The 25,729-nt window shown below is 37.0% G+C and overlaps 2 protein-coding genes across 2 annotated transcripts in view; both read right to left on the bottom strand.

The window, feature by feature from the left end:
• Positions 1 to 11,705, bottom strand: part of raver2 (ribonucleoprotein, PTB-binding 2) — an 80,486-nt gene extending 68,781 nt beyond the window's left edge. Inside the window, exon 1 of the mRNA XM_028444547.1 lies at positions 11,386 to 11,705. Coding sequence (XP_028300348.1) covers positions 11,386 to 11,676 — 291 coding nt within the window. The 5' untranslated portion in view covers positions 11,677 to 11,705. The remainder of the gene's footprint in view (positions 1 to 11,385) is intronic.
• A 10,001-nt stretch (positions 11,706 to 21,706) lies between these two features.
• Positions 21,707 to 25,729, bottom strand: part of cachd1 (cache domain containing 1) — an 85,098-nt gene continuing 81,075 nt past the window's right edge. Inside the window, exon 27 of the mRNA XM_028444724.1 lies at positions 21,707 to 25,426. Within this exon, the coding sequence (XP_028300525.1) occupies positions 25,182 to 25,426 (245 nt within the window). The 3' untranslated portion in view covers positions 21,707 to 25,181. The remainder of the gene's footprint in view (positions 25,427 to 25,729) is intronic.

A 25,729-nucleotide genomic window follows, 5' to 3' on the forward strand; every position in this document is an offset into this window, starting at 1 on the left:
ACAAAAAACAACAACAACACAGAACTATAACAGACTAGATTTGAAGTTGTTGACGTCATAAACATAAGGGTTTATTCCTGACGGGAATAAATAGAGCAGTGGTTCTCAATCTTTTCAGCCTGCAATCCTCAAAATAAAGGTTCCAGAAACCCGGGGACCCCCACTGCACCTGAAGGTGGTTGAACACAGACGTGAACATTGAAGAACAGTCATGTGGAGACAGGGCCATCTATAAGGGGGAATAAAGGGGAGAGCTTTCTAGGGTCCATCCATAAAGTCAGCAAAATGATGATCCATTGTTCTATGAATCTGTGATAACCACATTTATTCATCTTAAAGATGTAAATCCTTGTTTTAATCGGAAATAAAATGGATTTAAAGAAATAAAATGGGTTAAAAGTGACCAAAGGTGGTGAAATGGAATTTTAAAAACCACAGAAATTGGGTGAAAGTTACAAATTATAAAGTGCCCAAAAACTGACAAAAGACAAGAATAAAAAGGGTTCAACGTATCAATATTGACCTAAAAATGGCAGAAAAAAAAGTAGAAATAATTAGTTTAAAATGCAAATAATGGTCATGATAAATTGTGAATGTGGTTAAATTGGCAAAAATAAGCATGAAATATGGTGAAAGGAGGTTAAAAGTGACAAAAATGGGTCAACATATGCAATATGAAGGGGAGAGCTTTTTGGGAAAAGGTGGGAAATAGGTGCGAAAAGTGGTGGAAAGGGTTTATAAATGACAAAAATGTGGATAAAGTGGAGAAATGTGCAGAAAATGCATTGAAATTTGATGGAGAAGTGGCAGAGATGGGAGTAATGTAGCAAAAATGCATTAAAAGGAGCAAAAATGTGGCAAGAAAAAGTTATATAGTTGCAGAAAATGGGTAAAAATATTCAAAAACGGGCTCAAATTGTAAAAGAAAATATTCTTAAAAAGCATATGGCGACGCCCTCTCAGTGTCTCGTGACCCGAAGATTGAGAACCCCTGACATAGAGTAATTACAAACTAACTGAAAGCTAATATTATTCGTTCTCACGCATATCTGACTGAACACAGTGTGAATATCTGAGAGTCCAACTTGTTTACCCTGCATAAGACACAAGAATAGAAGCAGCAGTAATAACAGCAGCACCTGCAAAATACAGCTTAGAGGAGCAAAAAGCATCTTCCATTGAAAGTTAAAAGCCTGAACAAATCAGTGCAGCTGTGGCTCAGACAAACAGGCCATGACGACACAGACTGAACAGCCAGAGCCGTGTGACAGGACTGAATTATTAAATTTCAATTTTTCAGGAGGATATTACAATTAGTTCTTTGAGGGTCGAAGGGAAAGTGTCTGGACTAATCTTTGTAATGGATATCTGTCCTTGAGATGTTACGAATCAAAAGAAACTTCTGGTTTGGTGCACAATCAAAGTGTAATTTTAGTCACATTTCAGCACCAGCTAACATCAAAAGTGAGATAATTAAAAATAATAATAATAATAATGGTCATTTTGTTTAATATGAAGTGTTTTTGTGGGTTTTTAATAATTTTTTCTTAAATCTAATCAAATAAATGATTTTCCTGACATTGGCAGCTTGTACTGTATGTATACAGCTTTTTGTTGATGCTTTTCTCAGTAAAATCTTGCCATGTTCACTTACAGCTTTTCTCCATTAGGTCTAAAGGTAATGCATCAACACTATTGTATTGTAACAGCCGATATGCAATTCCATTGGAATTTCTTTAAAAATAAGTTATCAAACTGTAAATATGATCATGGCCACAACATGTGATTACAGACAGATATTTTCTGAATAAAGTAAATTAGAGAGTTAATTTTAAGGTGAAGATAGTGGAGAAAATGGTAGATTTCATAAACATCTGCTGCTGCCCTCACAAACAAACCAACAGACGTCACAGTAGGTAAAAAGATGCAAGTTCAGGAGTTCTTTCATGAGTCTGAACTTTTTTTTTTTTTTTTTTTACTAAGTGACGGCTTCTGCTTCCTGCTGAATTTAAGCAAAACTCATGTGATACTAAGGGGACCAAAGCAAAACCAATGTCTCCCAAAGCGTAGAAGCATTACCAACAGCTTGCACATTACACACACCACAGGACCATTCAGTGCTTGCTTTTGTTTGATGTTTACCAGAAAATCCAACCCTAACATCTGAATGTTTAGAATAGAATAAAATCCCTTTATTGTCACTGTACACATGTACGATGAGATTAAAAAAAAAGCCAACTCCAGTAACAGTGCAAAACAGTGTAAGAAATAAACAATATATACAACATAAACATACGACATGAATAGTATAAAAAAGGAGGTAAAGTGAGTGTTTCAGCAAAGATGATGATTTTCTTAAGTTTTCACTGTCAAGCTTAGAGCATGGCCTCTATTTTTCCATAATTGAGGAAAACGGACAGGAAAAAAATGTAATTTACATTCTGAAATGGGATCAATCTGACCTTTTTCTTTTTCTCTGTCTTTCTCTATTTAAAATTAGGACCCAAAATGAAATGAAAACACCTCACATTCATGTTTTGGGACAATATCACGCATTTACAGTACATGCTAGTTTTCACCGGAAAACTAAATGTCTAGAAAGTGTTACAAACTGACAAATATGTCCAATTGTGCCAATAATTCCGTACCAAATATCTCTCTATGTGTAACGGATCGAACGAATGTTAACCTGTGATTGAAAATGAAAATTTAAGGTTTCACAAGACTCCGTGTATCATTACCGATTTACCCAAGTACGTGACCCGGAAGTGTACGCTCATCCGACGCTAACGGCTATGCTAACGGCAGGTCGGCATGACAAGATCGCTGCTTCCAACTGTGCGTCCGAAACGTGTCCTTTTCGCTTTAGCTGGTGTTGGGCACAGAACCTCCTCACGGACATTACGGGGGATTTAGAGACTCCTAAGTGTTGCAGAGCTAAAGATATTTCAGAATGTGTAACGCTTCACTTCTGGGTCACGTGTTTTGGCCAATCAGTAATGGAGAAATCTAATTAAGTTGTTCGTTTTCCGTTTTTCTTTTTCTGTACCGAAGCAAAAGAGCTTGAATTTGAAAAACAAGGCGTTTTCTGTTTTTTCATTTTGGTTTTGGAAACAAATATCAAATAATGAGTGTTTTTTCATGTTTTTGTTACATAATGAAAAACGAATAAACGAATGATACATGGATTCACAAGCAATGTTTTGGGAACACATCACACACTTCAATGGTATTAGTGATAGACCGATACATCAGCCGGCCGATATAATCGGCCAATTTTTGTGTTTTTTACGTGTATCGCATTGGCTGCTGCGTTCACCTTTTTTGAAAACTGAGACTTGTACCATTTGTTATGATCACTGTGTCATTTTTATGATGTAAATTGAGGAAGCAAAAGTAGTATAGGCTCCAAATATCGGCTCAAGAAAATCGGCAGTCCATATCAGTCATCGGCTAAGGCTGATGGGAAAAAAAAAATATCGGCATCGGCCCTAAAAAATCCATATCTGTCGATCCCTAAATGGTGTTGCCCCCGTTAAACAGTGATTGGGGGTGTGGCTAATAATCTTGCGTGATATCAGCGCAACTATTCCAATTTTGTAAATAATCTGAAGCTATATAAAATGTAAAAGTAATAGTAGTAGTTGACTCTATTAACCCTATTTAGCATGTTTGCAATGATTTTGGGAGTTTTAATAGATAGTAAAGTCGTTGAAACAGAGAAAGACAATAAAACTGAAAGGAAACAGGAAAGTGTAAAGTGACGCAGAAATAGGTGTAAGATGGTGTAAGAAAAAAATCGATTCTGCGATATATAAAAATATTTCACCGTGCGGTCCAAATGTATTTTTTAAATAATGTTTTTATTGAAAAAAACACTTTTATAGTTGTATGTGGTTACTTTTTTAAATAATTTAAGAATTTAACAGAATCATAATCTGTTGTAGAAGCAAAAGTTCAACTTTTTTGAAAATCGTAATTTGACAGTATGATAAACACACCACTGTTTTTGATATTGGTGCTTGAATTACAGTTAGTTACCATTTATTTGTCCTCGCAAATATAAATTGTATTTCATACTATTTTGTACTGGTAAAGATGACATTTGTAATCCTTGACATTTGTAATTATTAGTGATGTTCTATCTTCTCCTCCTTCTGTCCACTAACCCCAACCAGTCACAGCAGATGGCTGCCACCTCTGAACCTGGTTCTGCTGGAGATTTCTTCCTGTTAAAAGGGAGTTGTTTCTTCCCACTGTCGCTAATGCTTGTTCATGTTGATTTGTTGTTTTTTTTTTCCTTTTTTCGAACAAATTTCAAATATTTTCATATATAAATTAAGTTGAATTGAATGAAATTGAAATGATATCGCAATAAGTGCAATGAATATTGTATTGTTTGGGATATATCGTAGGGCTGGGTAAAAAAATACATACATTTTTTTTAACACCACAGTTTTTTTTGGACATTTTCGCGTTCCGTCCTTGTGGGTTACCGTAGCACGATGTGAGCCCGCCCCCTCTTTGTTTACATTTGTTTACCCTTTGAGTAGGCTACGTATATGTGTGCCACAGGCATGTTTAATGTTTTATCCACACTACGCTGAGATGCTAAGTGAAGTATTTTTTTAATTGTAATGTTATATGTTATAAAACATGTAGTTATCTGATTCCTTAATCAGAAAATTGAAGCTACTGTGAAGTTGCTGTTGCACTTTTACTTAAACCTGGGTTAAAGCTTATAATTGAGCGTTATTTACTTTTTATTTTGGGATTGTTCTATGCATTTTAACTCTTGAGGACAATCACAGCAATAAAGTTGCACTTTTGACAATATACAGTATCTGATGTCTGCAGTCATTTTTTAATTGCAAAATCAGAGAATTTTTTTTTTAGGCAAAATCGCCCAGCCCTAATATATCACATCATGACATGCAAATCATGGATCGTATCACATTGTTAATACACACCACTAGTAAACCCTGAAACAGAATTTGGGACATTTTGAAATGGAAAATCAGAGACCCTACATACCTTGGCCGTAACTCGTGTAGTCGTGTGTATGAATAACTAAGTAATATAATAGGCCTTTATTTTTTATCGGTGCAGACATTGTCTAGATTTTCACACATTTTAACACCTTCTGATGCTCACAGCAAAACCTGAGTGTTGTGAAGAGCACCTGCATGTTTCAGTGGTGATTAAACAGCTTTTCTGTAAAACACACCAGTCCAGTCTACGCCCTGCAACACTGACACATTTAATCACCTTTTTCTCATTTCAAACCGTCTGCCACACTCCAAAAAATCATTAATACCAATCAGGTGAATATTTTAATAATAAAAACACTCAAACTTGGCAGCAATGTCATGCCCTCAATAAAGAAAAGAGCTAATCTCTCATTTGATCTCTGCTCTCTTTTTAAATAATTAGCTGAATATATTATTAATATAGCATGTTATACAATATTATACAGCTTTATATATTGCTGTATATTACTAGAAAATGATAAAGAGCTGATATGGAGTTGTTTTTGATGAAACTATCACTCACTCACTTCCCCTTTTGCCACATTTGCATTAAATTAGAGCAGAAAATGCAAGCACTAATGTTAATTAAGTGATCTGCACATTTGACAGTGACAGAGCACCGTCATCTTTTGTCCGCACTTAATTTATGTCGTCCGTGTAAATGTAAATGTAAATGTAAATGTGGAGCCAATAAAAATTCTCTCGCAGCTCTGACCTGAGCTAAAACCTGAGGGAAATATTTCATTCTGCAGCTGCTCAGAGTCTCACTGTGTCCAACCACAGGCTGTTAAATGTGTGTAGCTGCTGTTTGACACACAAGAAGAAGAAGTATGAAGTCTTTTTGTTGTTGTGAGCGTCGGTCAAAGCATAGATTTGGCTGCTGTGGTGTGAAAAAGTTCAGATGAATAGCAGAACGAGAGAAAGACACTAGAGTAGACATGGACAACTGATGGTCCGCGGGCCACATTCGCAGTGGCCCCAAAGTAAACACAATTAATATGTATATTTATTTATTTTTTTGAAAAACGCACAAAGTGACAGAAATATACACAAAAATTACAAAAACATATAAAAGGATAACAAAAAAAATACACAGAATGATAGAAATACATACATAACAGCAACAAAAAAATACAAAATTACTCCAAAAACACAAAAAAACTACAAAAAGACCCAAGACGACAACAAAATGCAAAAAATTAACAGCAAACAGAGAAAAATAACAGCAAAAAATATGCAAAATGAATCCAAAAACAAGCAAAATGACAACAAAAATACACAAAATTGTAGAAATATAGACAAAATGTCAACAAAAATGCACAAAAGCACAACAGAAAAACACAAAACAAAAAGAAATTAATCAAAAATAGAAAAAATGACAACAAAATGCAAAAAAATTACTCAAACAATAAACACACAAAACCTGAGAAAAAATAAAAATTGAATCCAAAACAACTACAAAAATACACAAAAAATTACTCCAAAAACAAAATACAACAACAAAAATACACAGATGTGTAGAAATATTCACAAAACATCAACAAAAAGTCCACAAACAAAACCAAAATTACAGTCTTTCAACAATTACTTCAAAAATATTTTAATATCCATCAACATCTATTCTCCCATACTGTTTCACTCTTCTTCAATCTTTCCCATCCCCCGCTCCTGCTCAGGATGAGGACCATATATCTGACACACACGTAGACACACACACACACACAGACAGGGAGAGAGTGAGAGAGTCAGGGATGGAGAACTCACTAATCAGGCAGTGGGGATGAGTAGATGGTACAGTATATGGAGGCTGAGGCTGCTGGTGGTGCTGAGTCTATTAGACAGCGTATAAAACGATGACAGTGACTTTACTATAAATCTATAAATCTATAAAGCCTATGGATCTTATGGATTATGTAACACTGGCAAGTAGCAACATTCACAGCACAAATCAGTGGGCGTGCACTGTAGCTGTTCCCACTCAACGTTCTTGGAGCCAAAATACGGCGCTTAGGGGCGCTGTCATCTTGCTAATTTGAAGCCAGAGTCTGTGCAGTAGGGTCTGGCGGGAGGAGCCCTGGTAACACGCCCCGCCCATTTAGCATCCTGCCCTGATGACTTACGCTGCCCAGTTACGCCAAGAACAGAAGAATCGTTCCCACTGGAAATTCTACCAACGGCTTACGCTGCGTTCAAATCGGATGCGTCACGAAATGTTCGTGAGTCCAGATTACACACAAAGTCAATGGATAGATGCGTTCCAGAGGCCAAATGCGGCGGCGTCAAGAGTTTTGGCCGTGTGAGCGCGCTCCTGACTTTACGCATATCCGCACATTCGCAAGAGTTGAAAATATTGAACTCATGCGACTGTTTCGCATGACGAAAGCCAATCAAAGTCTTTGTTGACGATGACGTCAGGCTGTCAACACTTACACCGGTCTGTTCACCCATTCAACCATGGCGTAGAAGCTGTGTGTGACAACCTGGAGCTGTGTGACACGGCCTTTATGACCGGGACCGGACTTGGAAGGATTTCGCGTGGAGGAGAATCAGTGAGGAGGTGGTAGTAGCAGGTAAATGTTCTCTCTTTCGCACTGAGCTAGCATAGCATTGGCTTCTAATCACACAGGCTTTTTTCACTGGTGGTTTATGTTTATGAGAGGAGAAAAAGGAGTGCAGCTCCTCACTTCAGCAGGCAGTGAAACTCACCGAGTTGGATGTGTCGCTGGTGGGCGGGGCTTCGCTTCAAACGCGCAAATGAAGCGAATGGGAAAATTTTTTGATCCTGCAAAACCTGCGGAACGTTTCGTGCGGCAGATGCGTCCGGTGCCGCAGAAGACGCATTCGGTGTGAACGCAGCATTAGAATAGTTTACTGCAGAATAACTCATTTCGACAGCTCAAAAAAGACAAAAAAACTGAACTGAAAAGTTTATTGGCGTCTCGGCTTTCCTTCACGACATAACTGCTATTCACAAAAAGAGCTACGCAAGATCCGCGGCTGTCAATCATCATCATATATGACGTAAAATCCCTTTTTTCGACCTCAAATAACTTATTTAAAACAAACTTCACAGAAAATGAGCACTTGAACACAATGTAGGGTGATAATAACTAATGATCACAGCAAAGTTTAGGTTTTGAAAAAAAAATATGTGCCGAGTATTTTAACTTTACAGTTTGACCCACATCGCATGTGTTATCATTGAGGAGGTGGGGCTTATGACCTATAGTGCAACCAGTCAACAGGGGGAGCTCTAAAAATGAAAGCTTCACTCCACCGGGGAGCTTGTCCCATCCATTCTTTTTACAGTCTATGGTTTGAATACACAAACACATTCACACTTTTTTTTTTTTTTTGCTTTCAAAATAAAAGCCTGCATTAAAACTCTAACACTAGAAACTTTCCCCTTGAGTAACTCAAATATCAATTACGATACAGACTGGAGCTGTGCTCGTTTATAATTTGTCTGAGCATCTCACGTCACAATTATTATATTTATTTGACAGGGACAATGTACATTCATCAATATTAAAATAAATGTACCAGAGTTAGCCTAATGGCTATTTTTTATATGCTATATAAAAAAAAAGCTGTTAAAAGTCACCATTAAAACAAAATCTTGCATTATTAGTACAATAAAAAATGTAAGGCAGCAAAAAAAATCCTAAAACTTTATAAATGAACTTCCTAAAAATGTGTCATTTTCATTAAATTGTTCAATATGCATATTTTAAATATAAATAAAAAATAAAATGCAAGAGAACTCAAAAGATGTGGGAGTGTCCCTAATATTTACAGGTTACACATTCCAGTAATAGAAAGCAAAGAGAGACTGGCTAAATGCACTCTCTCATTGGGATTGTGCAGTGTCTTCTAACTGCACCCCTAAGTGACATTTCTAATATTTACAAAATGATTAAGTGGAGGAAAGGACAGACCATGGGTGATTTTGAAGAAAAGACACAGATTCACATACTTTAACATGTTCACCCAACTGAAAATAAGTTCTGTGAAAGCTGCTGACTCAGGATATTATGACGTTTCCTGTTATCTTCCTCATTCATGCTGCTTAGCAGACACACATAAATGCAGAAACATGCAGGCACACTAGTGCTCGCCGGCTCTCTCTGAGCAAACCAATAAGGCAATCCAGTCGGGTTAGACAAAAAAATAATCACCACCATCACCACCACTACCTTTCAACTCCCTCCAGTGATAATAAATGATGTTTAGAAAGAAGAAAACAAAAAAGGTTGAGAGATTGTAAACAGACAAATCAACCCTATGATGATCTCAAGAAGAAATATGCACGCAATAAACAAAAAGATAAGACGGGGCAGATTTTCTTTAGCCTCCAGTGAAATGATTTGATTTGATTATATTATTCTGTTTGAAGGCAAGTCACAAATCACAGATTCCACCTGTCAAAGCATGAGAAATCTCAGAGTAAACTCTTCATCGCCTGCACGTACGCTGCTCCGAGCAATGTCAGAGGCAGGAGTGAGTGTGAGCTTCAGTAGAAAGTTGGGAGCTGTCGTGCATAAAGACTGAGAGTGCATCTGAAAAACTAGTGCTCTGTATACATTAGGGGTGTGTAATGCCTGGCATCTGGCGATACCATTCGTATCGCGATACATAGGCCACGATTTGATACTTTACGATTCGATATATCCCGATATTAAAGTAGAAGGTGATTATTGTGATTTTTTTTTAAATATATGACTGAAGAAACAACTACCGTATTTTTTGGATTATAAGGCGCACCGGATTATAAGACGCACTATCAATGAAGGGGTCTGACGGGGTCTATTTTCATACATAAGGCGCACCAGACTATAAGACACACCGGTTTGTTATTATTATTATTATTATTATTATTATTATTAAGGCTCATTAAGCAAAATCTCATTAACAATAATTCTCAACATTGTTCAGGTTTAACACATAAAATATAGAACATTACACTCACTTTTTCAGTTCAGTATGTTGAAGCACAGTACAGGTACATATCACTCCGCGAGGCGTCTGACTACAGTAGCCCTGAAGCGCAAAAAATCCATCAAGCAGTGCAGGTTCATAGTTTACCAAAGTTGTACTAAAACATTTTGACATATTAATTTCATACATAAGGCGCACCTGATTATAAGGCGCACTGTCGATTTTTGAGAAAAATTAAAGGATTTTAAGTGCACCTTATAGTCCAAAAAATACGGTAATCTGTAAATGTGTACACCTTCATGAGAACATTATGTATGAAATATATTTTGTTGGCATATTTTACACTCAAATCATTGGCTTTAACATGCCATGTGCCAACAACTTAAAATAAAAAATAACATACAATCTGCCTGTGGCTTTTAAACCAACTTTGACTTTAGTGCAACTTAACTGAGGTATATGCATAGAACAACAAATAAATGCAGAAAGTTAGTATTTTCTTTTTAGATTTTATTGAAAAAACACAAGCTGGTCAACATGTCCAGGTTTCAGTGCATTTCTTTGTGCAGTTAAAATGTCTCCTGCAGTGGAAAAGACTTTCCTGGTTGAATAAAGGTTAAAAAAAAATAAAATAAAATTAAGAAATTTAGGGAAAAACGATATGGATGCATTTTTAATCAATCCGAGAATCACGTGACATAATATCGCGATATATCGCCAAATTGATTTTTTCCAACAGCCCAGTAAACATCTAACTGATTAGATTACAAACACAAACTCAACTAATAACCAGGGTGACATTACTTTCCCATCTCCAAATAATCCCACATTCACGTGCACTCACTTTAAATTAAACATGTTTTTGTGTGTTTATTGGATGCCTGTAAAAGTTGAACCTTAATTGAAAAACTGTGTAATTCCTCTGTCAGCTGGTGTGAGAACAATCAAACCCATTCCCCTAATGGGAACTGCATGTTTAAGAAATGGATGTGCAATAGACAAATGACAGAGCCTCTTGTGATTATTACTATTTGCAATGATCAGAGAACTTAAATATGACAAGTGAAACATTTTGTGCAGGTTGTTTAGTTAATGTAAAAATAAAAATAAAAAAGCAATATACTACTATATTATGATTAGAAACTTCATGGAAAGAATATTTTTTTTTATTTATTTTTTTTAGGAAGTTACATTTTTATCTCTCCGAGTGCTAAACTGAGATTTTTCACACAACACAAATGTTATTTATATTGTATAAAATTGGCACCTGACGCGCTAAAACTATACCTTGGGTTAGTTTTTACGCACAGTCAGTGGCATCTGTGCGTAAAAACGGACCCGTTGTGGTGCGTGTCGGGACTTTGCCCTCTCTGCTCTGCTGGAGCCCAGCGGGCAGCACAGAGTCCCGGTGCGGTACCTGGGTGCTGGTGTCGGGCGGAAGGTTTTTGATCAGGATTTTCCTCCTGTTGCTCAGCTCCTGCCGAGTTTTGGCCAGCCTCCTCTCCACCTCCTCCGGCTCCAGATCCGGCAGGTCGCGCAGGCAGATGCCCGCCTCGGAGGGCTGCGATGCGGCTGCGGCTGCAGCCGCCGGGGCTTCTTCATCCTCCGGCTGCCGGCTCTCAGGGCTGTCCATCACCGGGGAAAGTGCGCTAACCCGGGCGAGAGGAGAGTGAACGCTCGGCGGCTGGATGGATGAGGCTGCCGCCATCTTGGGAGTCTGACGGGAAAGTGCGTGTGTGGGGGCGTGTGCGTGTGTTTGTGTGTGAGAGAGAGAAAGAGAAAGAGCAGGTGGGAGGTGTGGCTGAAAACATGAATATATAAACTTATACATTATCCATTAGCGGTGTCACGATTTGTTTTAGCAACGATTCGATTCGAAGGCTGATATTGGTTAATTCAGAACGATTCGATCCGATTTGAAATCAATTCAGTAACTTTTTACCCAAAATAATAATTAAACCAGTGTGACAGTGAAATAAATACCTGAATACTGGACAGTACAGGTGAGCTTTCATAGATTCCTAATTATTCTTGTAAGGGAATCGTCTATAGATTAATTGTGGACACAAACACGTAAACAACATTTAATGTTTGAATAAAGACTTCAGTTTAAATTAACAGGATGTTAACTTTTCTGCTTCCATTATCAATACTCAATATGTTTTCAGTGAAAATACATATATATGCAATATATTCAACATAAAAATAATACAATATTAATATTAAAAATTCAACCAAGATATGTTCAGGTTAAATGAGTAGTGGTTAAACCTGCTACTTTTCATTACAACTTAAATGAATACACTAATAATTAGATATGGGATACTAATAAATCAAAATAAGCTTATAAAATAAAAGATGTGACCTACGTTATGATAGTCTTTCTAATTAGAGCAAATAAACATGAGAAAGCTTTTACAGTTTCTTTAAATGACCAATTCTGGTAATTTCCAAGTTTATGGGAACACAGTCGAGTGATATATTGTTTCAAAGATAATTTATCGTAGATTACAATTATGCCTCGCACAAATTGATTACACCCCCTTTTTTGAGGCAATTTCCATTAAAGTTGTTTTCTCATTTATTTGTGAGTCAAATATTGCGACAGTTGGTAATACCGAAGCATTGATACATACTAATATATGAATGGGGCCCATTACTCAAATGACTACTCCTCCGTTAAAGCTTGTTGAATCAAGCAGTAATTTGACATGAATATTCTATGAGAGGATGTCAAGAGCTTCTCAGAGACCTTTTTGAAAAGGGGGGGGGGGGGGTGGCACCCCCTTTTCCAGTAATTTTTAAATTTATTGTTACATAGTCAAGTGATATCTCGTTTCAAAGGCAATTCAACGTAGATTACGATTTTACGTCACTCAATTTCATTTGTTTTACTTGGTGGAACCGAGTCATTTCACTGAATTCTCGGAAAGGTGGTCCGTGCTATTTGGCCTGGAGAAGTTCCGCGGGCCCGCCCGTAGTTCATCAGAACTTGTTTTTAATATGCATTGTCCCTTGAATAACTAAACACAAAACAAAAAAAGGTCATAACTTGGAGATTATCTCATAATCATGATTTTCTTTGTCATAATTTGGACTTTCTTTTACATAATTATGACTTGCCCTGGTGATTTCTTTCTTTCTTTTTTGTGACGGAAACAGGCTTTCATAGCTGCTCGTATTCTGAGTCGCCGTTTGTAGTTTTTAGATCATATAAAACACACACACACACACAGAGACACTCCAATTTTATTAAGTTCTACAGTCTAATTATTATTTGTTCTTGTGGTCTCACTAAACTAGTCACTGAATGATTTCTCCTGCCATGCTGAGTGTGAACTTCCTGCTCTCTGTAACGTGTCATCATGTATAATGTGACCATGAATGGCTGACTGCTCTACCCTCCCTCCTTCTGACCCAAGTCCTCCAGTGAATGCCAACCAAGCAGTGGACCCCGGGGTAGGCCATGCCTGCCAGCCCCTATACCAGCCCCTGCCATCCTGCTCACCCGCCGTGGGTGGAAAAGCTGCTCCTGGCAAACACAAGGGGAACAGAGCTCCATCACAATGCTGGTGTAGCTGCAGGAAACACTCAAAGTGCACATTCACACCATTTAGAACAAACTCACACACATGAAGAAGACACACAAACACATCAACCCACTTATTGGAAATATTTAGAGCACTATTATCCCCATCCTGAGCCTGAGCGAGAAGGAAAAACCAAGCTTCACGATGGCTTTTTCACCATCTGTGAGCAGAGCTTTTTGGCAGAGAGAAGTCCAGACAATCACAGTTGTCAGTGGGTGAAAATGAGCTCCTATTGCCAAGTGGCAGTGCAAGTGAAACATAGCAAGTGTGTGTGTGTGTGCGTGTGTGTGTGTGTGTAGGGTCTTTGTTGTATGGATGCTTGAATGGGGCGGAAGCTTCAGTCATCTCCAGTGTAAAAACCAGAAGCAACGATAATATATGAGCTTTCAAAGCACACAGAAAAGAGAATTCATTGTTTTTTTATTCAATTTATAACAAACCACGCTGACGACAGAGGGTTTGTTCAAATGTAGAGACAATAATAACATCCCTGTGGGGTCAAATAGAAATAACAAAGATTTGTTACGACAATGATCAAGAAAAAGACAAAATAACTTTTGGTTGTTTAAGAAACATTGTGTAAACATCAACCTAAGAAAAACTATATTAAAATGTTTCTTGTTTTGTTTTTTAAAGGCAAATCGTAATTGTTTTAATTACAATATTTTTAAATTTGATGAAAAATAATCTGTGGTATATAAGATTAATAGAGGAATATATTTAAACGCTTATAACAAACATGGGGAAATTGTAATGAATTTGTTAAAAATGATTTGAAATGAGTCTGTGGTACACATGATTATTTAGAAAATTGATTTAAATATTCTTTTTTTAAATATGTGAAATTGTAATTAAGTTAATTAAGATTATTCTAAAATGAATCTTGGGTATACAGGATTAATTCAAATCTACACTACCAGTAAAAATACTGAAATATAATGTACATTTCAGAATTATACAAATAGGCCTTTTTCAGGGAACATGAAGTGGGTTAATAAATTTAGGCTATATTCATTATTTGTTCTAAGCTTTCATTTCAGAGTGCAATGACACAATAAACTGAATCATTTTCAGTAAAGAACTGGAAAAAGTGTGGCGTTCTAAAACTTTTGACCGGTAGTGTATATACAGTATATATATATGAACAAAAATATTGACAAAGTAATTATTTTTAATACATTATTTGAATAAATCTAAAATCAGTCTGTGGTGTAAAGCAGTGTTTCCCAAACTTTATCACCCCATGTACCCCTTAGCCTTTATTTCTTATCACAAGTACCCCTTAGCTCATACTGTACATTATTATACATTATTTATTTGTGTCTAAACTCTTTCTTGTGTCTCGTCCAACGTTAACTTTGAATTTAGGCCTTTTCATTCATTTATTTCTGATGTTTTCCTCATTTTAGAATTTTGACTTCACCTTTTGGTGTATTTTAAATAATTGTGCCACAAATTATTATTGATGGAAGAGGAAATAAGTATGCACATGTAAAAAAAAAAAAAAAAAAGAAAGAAAGAAAGAAATGCGATAATGTTAAAAAAAAATGAAGTGATAAATGTTTGTGTACCTCCTGAGGGGTGTTCAAGTACCCCAGTTTGGGAACTACTGGTGTATAGGATTAAGTGATGACAAATCAGTTTCTGGTGGATGGATGTACTTGTAAAGTACTGGACGTAAACTTGTGAATTCTACAGTAAAATGCATTGGCTTTACTAGCATTTGACCATCAAGGATTACAGATCTGCTCACCATTTGTAGAATCACAAATGAAAATAAAAATCTATTGTCTATACAAAATGTTATAAATCCAAGCAGAAATGATTTCATTTCTTGTTTTGTAAATATAAAATATAAGATTGAGTGTCAGTGCATACTCTGGTTAAAAGTGAGGCAGTAGTATGGTGGAGCTGTGACTAAACACACACATTAAGGGTTTGTTTGTCACTTTCACCTGATTTATTGCAATGCACGAATCACTCCATTAAGTGCTCCTATTAATTATTTCCCAAGATGCAACAGAAAGACATTCACTTTTTGTCAGCTTTGCAGCACAAACTCAGCTTTTAGAGCATATTATCAGCCATAACTCCATGTTACAGGCATTTTTCCATCTAAAACTCAAGAGCCCTGTGGAGCTTCAAAGTGTCAGCCATGTGATTCACAGCCATTTAGAGTGGGAGGCAGCAGGGTGTGGGTGAAGAAAGCGGAAAAACATCCACTGCTGCTCACCAGTGTGTGTGTGTGTGTGTGTGGGCAGAGTGGCTCAACAGGCAGAGCAGCACCTGGGATGAGATGATGGGGGGGTTCAACCCTGTGGGGGTGCTTCACTGCATGTAGGAGTTAATGGTGATTATATACACAGATGCATTCATCATATACTGCTGCTAATGCTGTGGGATATTTAAAGGAGTATAGAGCAGGATGTATGAATCAGACTCCATAGTGACACCACGGTGGTTAGGGTAACTGCACCAGTCATCAACCAAGCCGCCTCGGGGGCGCACATCAACTGTTTACAGCTGATACTAGAGGATGGATACCCGACTGAACCCTGACGGGACCAGACGGGTCAGGTTCTGATAGATATTTAGAACAGGTGGTCGGGTTCGATCACATAGTGTCGTTTGCACGCAGCGTTCTTCCTTTCCTGCTGCAGCTGCTGCAGTTGCCGTTGCTGCTGCAGCTGCTGTAGAATGCATCTTAAACTGTATAACAGTGAGAGCTGTGATTCGCGGGGCAGGGAGAATGGAACAAAGGACAATTTTAAAGGAATACACAGATGAAACATTCCTTTTTCTGCACAATAAAATGGATTATCCTTATCTTTGATACATGGATTATGTAAATAGATCCAATTGTTCTCTTGCATGCACTGCTCCCCTGTTTGTGTTTCACTTTCGCTTGTTACCAGCGTGCTGATCCGACGTTGACATTAACAGATCTGACATATTTACATTTTTTTGAATTGATATTTACTGTCCCTACTTGAATAAAAAGAATAAATAAATAATAGTTGTTTGTTAATAACATCGGTGCTTACCACTAAAACAGTCGTACATATGTCATTTCTTTGAGAAAATAATGAGGTTTTCACTGTTGGGTTGGACTCGGACGAGCAAATGTGGCCCAATCTGCACTCCAACGGTGACACGGTTATTTTATTTACTCGCCGTTTTTTGTGAATATTTACCACAAGACCTGTGCACATGCCTCTGCGTACATCTGTGGACACAAACTTCTTTCAGTCTCCAAGGCATTTTCTTCTCATTTTTTTTTAAATTTCTGGTTTATTTCCAAGCCGTCGAGAACGCGCACCAGCGTCATTTGACTTCACGTCCACAGAACTGCGCAGGAAATTCACACCCAGAACAGAAATACAAAATGTATTACACAATCTTTTCAAGGCAATAGGTAAAAATCTGTGTGGGCTCATTCTCTTTGGTTTAGAGCGCTTCATCACCCATTAGCATTAAAAAAACTTAACATGAAGGTCCTTTAAAGCAATATCACATGAGAGGGAGTGCTGTTGTGATGAAATATGTGTGATTATCTACATTCAAATCACACCAGTGCTGGTATTTCAATACAACAACGCGACCTCGAGTGTGATATTGCTTTTATACAACAGTTCTAGCACATTTTATTAGTTAACAGTAATAAGTGAAAAGACATTATGATTTGTTCAAAAAATGTTCCACAAGTGGAGAGCACCCACGTTATGCATACACAGAATTTGCGGGGGGCAGGGGCGAGCATTGCCCCCCTCGTGGTCAAAAGTTTTCATTACAGTTTTCCCAAATTAATTTGAAAAATACATTTCTTAATATCCATCCATTTTCAGACCCGCTTTGTCCTATTTCAGGGTCGCGGGGACAATTCTTAATATAATGTACATAATGTTCTTTTTTATTTAATTAATTTGTTGGTCGTATAAAAATACCATTAAGCAATATCACACGAGAGGGAGTGCCGTTGTGATGAAATATGTGATTATCTACGATCGAATCACACCGTGCTGATATTTCAGTACAACAACACGACCTCGAGTGTGATATTGCTTTTATACAACAGTTCTACAAGCACATTTTATTAGTTAACAGTAATAAGTTACAAGATATTATGATTTGTTTGTTTAATTAATCATATGGCTCCGTCAAAAAAATTGTTCCATGAGCATACGCAGAGTTTGCAAGGGGCTGGGGGGCATTGCCCCCCTAGTGGTCAAATGTTTTCATTACAGTTTAATTGCAATTTTTTTTAGTTAACAGTAATAAGTGACAAGAGATTATGATTTGTTTGTTTATTTAATCATTTGGTTCCGCCACAATAAATAGTTCCACAAGTAGAGAGCACACAGGCTACGATCACACTGCAGGCAAATGTGATCGTTTTGTCCATATACGACCTGTATCTGATCCGTTATAGATAATCTGAACAGCACGATTCCCATTTTAATGAACTCTGCATCATTGCATATATATATATATAGATATAAATAGCTGTTGAGTCTGACTCCACATCCAAACAGTCCTTTGTAAAGATGTTGCAGCCATCACAACAAATGACTAGAGTGATAAACCTCTCTTCTTTTTCACTCACCTTAAAGTTATGAAGTGCTGACTTCTGTTGGAAAGAACATTTCTCTTGTTCTGTTCTCGCTCTGCTTCTATTGGTCTCACAAATCAGATGATGGCAGACGTCCCCTTTCTTCTTTCTCTGAGGAGGAATCAGGGACATGTGACCTACTAAAAACATCTGACCTGAACACACTGGATGCTCAAGAGCTCCCTGACAGACTCCTGTCCTAATTATTAAACACACACACAGTGGAAGCTACACACAGTGTGTGTGTAGCTTCCCTTTAACAGTGTCAAAGGGAAGCTACTGTGATGTCGCCTCATTATTGCTGAGTTTAACATGAGTGATCACTTTGATTTAATCCATCCTAAATCCCTCCAACATCTTAATGAACTTTTCAGCATTGGTTTACAGATCCACTGTCTTTATAAAGATCTCATTGGCTGAACTCATGGCTCTAAACTTTAACTTTGCTATTATCCTCAATTATTACATTTTAACACATTTTACACAATCTGACCCCCAGAAAATTGTTTTTTAGAAAGTTGTTGACAAAGTTTACATGTCAGGTACTTTGTTTATTTGTTGAATAAATAAATAACCCCTTGATAATGAAACCTTGACCTGTTCTCTAGCGCCACCATCAGGCCATACTTTTAAATTATAATTAATTTATCTTAAATAGTTTTCATCCAAATCTCCTCAAACTTACTGACAACATCAATGACCACATGAGTATGAACCCTATTGATATGACCTTTCCTGCAGCGCCACCATCAGGTCAAACTGATGCACATTCATGACTCTGACAGAATGAACCATATTGATTGATGTTGGTGACACTTTCTTTCCTTTCATAAAAATATTCATTTACTTTTTTTGTTCTCATTTTTTGTAACATATTTGGGGTTATTCACTATAAAGTCCTCTGTATCAGACGCATCGTCCTCTACATCACTTTTACTGTGAAAGAGCTGTTCCAAAAACTCACTGATAGTAAACCTTTTCCTAGAGGACATTTTCAAGAGAGAGAGAGTGTGCGTCTGACTGTGTGTCAGACTACATAGTGACACCACGGTGGTTAGGGTAACTGCACCAGTCATCAACCAAGCCGCCGCGGGGGCGCACATCAACTGTTTACAGCTGATACTAGAGGATGGATACCCGACTGTGGGGTCAAATTGACCTCAGAGGAACAATGCTTGCGTTCAGCACACTGAAAAAATATCATCATGATAATTTTATGCTTAATCAATTGTACCCATCAAAATAGAAAGCTATGAAATATGAAGCAAAAAAAAAGTCAACTATTATATTATGAATGACAGAAATTGACCACAAAGATAAAAAAAAAAGGCTTAACGGAGACATGGGCAACTGGTGGCTCGGGGCCCACATGCATCCTTCACTCTAAAGTAACTGTATAAAATTACAACAAAAAACTACAAAATTAAAGAAATATACACAAAACAACAAAAACATACAAAACGATGAGAAAAATTCTCAAACATACATACAGTACACACATATGTAAAATAACGACAAAATTACACAAAACAACAGGACAGAAAAATTCCCAAAAACAGACAATTACACAAAATAAAAACAAAAATACACAAAGAGACAACAAAACCATAGAAGACGACTACAAAAATACTCAAAAATGCAAAAAAAAAAAAAAACAGACAAAATGTCTCCAAAAAATATATACAAAAATACACATGATACTGAAAATAGGCAAAATGACTCAAGAAGTCCTCAGCAAGTACAAAACCTTTGTTTTTTCCTGTTAATGCTCAGTTTGATAATTTGGTTTCTGAATGCTGACATTAATGTTGATAAAGTGAAGCTTGGATCAGACAATCACATTTCTGTGGCCACCGCTGGGATAAAAGTTGCCCATCTCTGCATTAAAGACTAATTGTGTGAGAAAAAAAAGTAGTAAAATGGCAGCTCGCACACAAACACACATTAGGATCCCAGTGCTAAGGCACGTTGGGGAAACGGGGACTTCTCTATGAAAATATGCTAGCTATGCACGATTGCTGGACTAGTTGGCAGATCAGAGTCGGTCTCAAATGACCCGAGGCTGCTTGGACAGCGAGCTCCGCTGCTCCAATTTACAGCCTCTTCCTGTTGTTGTTCCTGGCACACGAGGACATCCAGTGACTGAGGACACAGGCAGAGAAGTTTAGAGGTAGCATGAGTAGGTTCAGACATCAGGAGCGTCAAAGTGTCTCTGTCATCAAAGGATGGTTATTGAGGGCCAATCCTCGGGGCCAACACACAAAAAGTCACACAAGCACACACAGACACACATAGTGCGGAAAATATGGAATTCAATAACCATCTAAGATATTCTAGCTAAACCATGTGAGGGGTGTGGTCATAGCTCTCTCTGTACAGTTTGCATGTTCTCCTTACACTTGCTTATCCTTCTCGATCCACGTCAAGAGTTAACGATACGACATGATGGATCGCGTGTCAAACTCAAGGCCTGAGGGATCATCTCGTCCGGCCAGCAGGAAATTTTTGTTCAAAGCAAAAATCACATCAAAAACAAGATTTTTTGTAAATGACCATATAAGCTGTAGATGAAATATGATGGGGGTTGTAGTACTACATTATTTACAGTAATATTAAATCACAATTATTTTTGAAAACCTGAGAAATCTGGCAAATGATCCCACAGAATTCTGGAAAAAAAACATTATAAATTTTGAGAAAATGTGTCGCAAAATGAAATAATTTTCACCAATTCCTTAACATTTGTTTGAATTTGTGCTTTTTTCCTTCACAAAAACATGATTTTTTTTTTGGTCCGGCACACTTAACCTTGGTTTTATGTGTCCCTTAAACTATAATGAGATGTGGGTTCATATTAATAATACAATATTTTGGAAAAAAAATTAAGATATCTTAAATATTAACATGTCTAAATTTTCTTATGGAAATATGTATCACTCTGCTTTCTTCCCACAGCAGCTCATTCATGTTGTTTCCTCTCCATATGGACAGAAAGGCCTGATAAATAACTAATAGCTTAGTTTGACCCACAACCAGAAGCATAAAATATGTTGTTTATTACGTTCCTCGGGAAAATGAAACCATTTTTTTCCTTCTTTTTTTTTTTGACGCTCAAATTTACAGAATCATTATTTGATGACGACGATGGAAAAAAACAGGTGGGACTTTACAACAGTTATGCAATAAGAACCAAATTAGCACCATTTTGGTTTGAAGACATCATTTAAACAAGAGGAACATATGTAAGGTAGCTTTGTTGTTGCCATTTCTGTTTCTTAAAACTAGGCTGATTCTTAAGGCCTCAAGGCAGGTTTCTTTAAATAAATTAATTCTCCCGCTAAATATAAAAGGTTCATAAATTTACATTTAATGAAGTTTTTTGAATGAACTTTTATCTCTAAATCTCATTTACCTTCAGAAAACTGGACTAATGGTGTTAAAGATGAATTGACATTTACACTATATAAATATATAAATATTATATTCTGTTAAAGCAAGAAGTCGAACAGACAATGACTTAGTGTAAAATTGACTTTATCACATTCACATTGCATTAAATCTCACTTGTTTTTTAACATGATACAGGAGTGGGAGTTGACATAAATGTTTCTTCAGCTCATGTAAAGGAATTATTAATGTCCTGCATACAGTACACACTTCCATGTTTTACTAAAAATGTAAAAGCTCCAAAGACATTCAATGGACAGGACACAATGTATTATTTTACTGCTGAATAATAATAATAATAATAATAATATACTCCTGATGTCATGATTAGACACTACTGTAGAAGAGGAGCATGACTTCCTGTTTAGTAGCAGTTAGCGAGTGGCTGTTTGTTAATATTAATAATAATAATAAGCTTTGGGTGGAAGTTATAGTGTTCTGTGTCTATATGTAATATAATTATATTTCTAAAACTGTATTTGATCTGTTTTCCACACAGGAAGTTGCATCTATAATCAAGTAGCATCGCTAAGAATGATGTAGCCTTAATATCAACAGTATTATGTATGGAATCAGATTTGTGTAACAAAAAATTAAAAAAAAAGAGAAAGTTAACAAAGTCATCTAAAAATGGAAACATTACTTTTGTTTTCACTTCCTGCCATTTTGCTTGCACTTCCTTACTTTTTGCTTGAGATTCGTGACTTTTTGCGAAATACAATCGAGCGCTCAGATCAAATGTGAGAGTGCGGAGCAGTATTAAAAAGCACAATATCGTTTATTACGCACAATGTGCTGTTTTTATGGCCTGGATTTCAGTTTCTGCTCTTTGCGCTCTCGTGTAATTACGGAGACTCAAAAGTAACCATCGTTCTTCTTCTTCTTCTGTCAGTTTAATGCAGTGTTTGGGTTAATACTCCCACCCCTGTCGTCAAGAACCACAGACACAGATCAACGTCCGGGTCATTGAGCTGTCCGTCAAACACTAACTAGCCAATAAACTCCACCCACATAAGACCATTTTTTTGGATCAGAGACACATTATTGGACTGAGAGCAGGTCAGCATCTTCTTCTTCTTCTTCTAACCATTTTTCAACCTTTATATAAAATACTCTATGTATGTATGTTTATAGCATTTTTAGTGTTGTTGATAGCACTGTAAAAAAAAACCACAGGACAAAGTAGTACAAGCATCTCCTTGTAGGCGACACATACATCTATGCTTGTGTTATTTTTTTTTTTTTCAGAGCTAAGAGCAAAAATATGAAGTTACCATCACTAAAAACTCCTGAATTCAGAAGGAGCATTAATTAAAAAATAGTTTTGGCACAAACCTCACTGCACATATATAATATCTAAATCTGTATTTACACTCCATAATGAATCTGTGAAGCACAATGAACATTTTGGGTATCCGGACAAAAACATAGATGTCACACTGACACGATTCATTCACACTCACAAAAGCACAGTTTGGGGTCAAAATAAGCAGATTTTTTTCATTTAGAATATATTCACCCAGATGCGTTCACTGAACACAGTCCAGCTCATTAAGCCCGACTCCTCAAGACGAGTAGAAATTAGGATGGGAGTGGTTTCTTCATGTTCGCTCAAAATCCACACATTCTCAGCACAAAAAGGAGGGAATAAGTTTGTGTGTGAGCCCCAGTAAAGGGACAGCAGTCAGTCATCCTCACCCAGAAACGTCATTAGATGGCAACGTTTTGCAGGCATTCGCCATCACGTCTTTAATCCCCAGTGGCTGAAAAACACGTCTGAGCTCAGAGGTTTAGCTTTAGTTTTTCCTTTGAACAAAATAGGTTTATCTTAAAGAATAACATCTTTATTTGTACACAGACGTTAGCTAGCTATTCAAATTAAGACGTTTGAAAAAAAAAAAAAAAAGGAAACAATTTTTTTTAAATGGATGTTCACCAGAAAGCGTTCATCAGCCGTGACATCATACCTCAATGATTTTGAATAGCTACGTTTATTCATAATTCCAGCAAGTTCATTTTGTGTTCTTTTTTTCAAAATATGTTACGGTTCCATTAAAAGCAATTGGTATATGCCTCTGAGGAAAACTGACAGTTGGTAGTCGAAACTGACATGTATATGTACTGTATATATAGAATATACTGTATATTGAATGTGTATTGTAAAAATAGTAGTATTAGTTTCCTAATTTTTTATTTTTTTTGTGATATTATCTCAAGAGCCTTGATTAGTTAGATTAGTTTTTTGAAGACTGACAAAATAAAATTCTAATTCTAATGTCAGAAGATCAAATTTCCAGGAAAAAAAAGTTGTTTGAATGAATGAAATCTTAACATATTACATTTATTCAGTTCCATTTACTAATAATTCCTTTCGGTTTTTCAGTTTTCGGCCAAGAATTTTCATTTCGGTGCATCCCTAATGTTACCCTATTCCTGGTGCCGCTACTTCCTGATTTTTGACAACTTCCTGCACAAAAAAATACATAAAAAGCAACATTTTGATTTATAGTTTTATCTTATTTTTTTAAACTTTATGAGAAAAACCTGTAACTGAGAAATAAAATAACCACTCTGCTGTTAAACAAATTAGACCCACAATTTTATGATCTAGATTTCAAAATTCATTTTTAAAAGCTTTAAAAAAAAAAAAAAATCATTCTTGTGAAAAAATTTAAAAAAATGTTTTTTTACATCGTTACAATAAAAAAGTGAATGACAAAACTATAAGCAGAGCTAAAATCAAGACTTTAAAACTTTTTGGGACATTATGTTTGTAAAAAACGATGGGTGGACTTTGATTTACTAATATGGCGACTGCACAATGTGCACAGAAGTCAAACAAACATAAGACGCGGGAACAGCTGAGAAAATCCTTCTGGTGACAAAAGTAAGAACGTAAATGTGAATGAGCTGTTGGCGAAAAACAAAGACCATTGTTCGATTACTGCCGCTGTAAACGTACGTGATGCATGAGTCACATGGTACAGGTATGTCCCTCCTGTTTGATCCGTGTGGAAAATCTACCTCTTTAATAAATAGTAGAAAAATAGTGTTTTCCTCTTTAAGTGTTTCATGAGTTTCCTTTCGTCGAACATCACAATCGTTCAGTAACGAGTTTCCGTTACCTTCCTGCAGGAAGGGAGACGGTAAAGTTCATCGTAGGCATTTCGCTAGAATCCAAATAGATTTTGGCTCTTTTCTAAAAAAAAAAAAAACTGTTGATGAAATGTCCATCAGGTCCATTTCATCCTCTTAGTTTTAGGAGGTTATCCATTGGTCACTCAGCTTCATCAAAGCCTGAAAGCCTTTGATGTTCACTGCTCAGGGTGGTGTAATCGTGCTTGTGAACCTTCAGTAACAAAAGCTAACTTCTGACTGACCCTCGTTTGTGAAAAAGGAGCTGATGGAAGTTGGCACGTAGAAGGTGGTAGCACCATGGAGTCAGGCACAGATCCCAGTATAGCTCCTGCTATACACTCACACACATCAAATGGATCCCATTTAGTTTTTTTTTTTTCCCATCAGTTTCCATTCAACCAGCGGATGCCTCTGAGGTGCTGAGCAGTATCAGCACTCAGCGTCCACACTGTGCACCGTCACTGCTGCCTGGAGGTGGTGTGTGTGCAGCAGGTGGTGGTGTGGGTGGGGATGGCGGTATGGGTGAAACTTGTGGCTGAGCAGCGCAGCCGTCTGTGGAGGCGTGTCCAGGTCCAGGTCGTCGTCATGGTTACCGACGTCGACCCCCGCTGAGAGCGGGTCGTTGTTTCCGGGGGGGTTCTCGCTGTCCTCCTGTGGACTCATGGTGCTGTAGCCTGAGAACGAGAAAGGTCACACCAGTTAGTCCACTATTTAAACACAGAGTAGATACAAACTAGGGCTGGGAATTTAAAGCGTTAATTGTGAATAAATAAGGCGTTGTTGTGCTTCGTGCGCCTTAATTTTTGTTTATTTATTTGGTAAACACTGGATGGAAAACAAAAGTTGTGTGCAATTTGTAAAGAAAGAGTTTGCCAATGACGGGAGCTCATCCTCCTCGCGCTTCTAGCAGAGCTCTTCCACCTCAACGCTAAACATGCAGCAGCTAGCATGGACAACGATCCACACTGGACAAAATG

The sequence above is a fragment of the Gouania willdenowi genome, chromosome 4, assembly GCF_900634775.1.
Source record: "Gouania willdenowi chromosome 4, fGouWil2.1, whole genome shotgun sequence".
Taxonomy (NCBI): Eukaryota; Metazoa; Chordata; class Actinopteri; order Blenniiformes; family Gobiesocidae; genus Gouania; species Gouania willdenowi.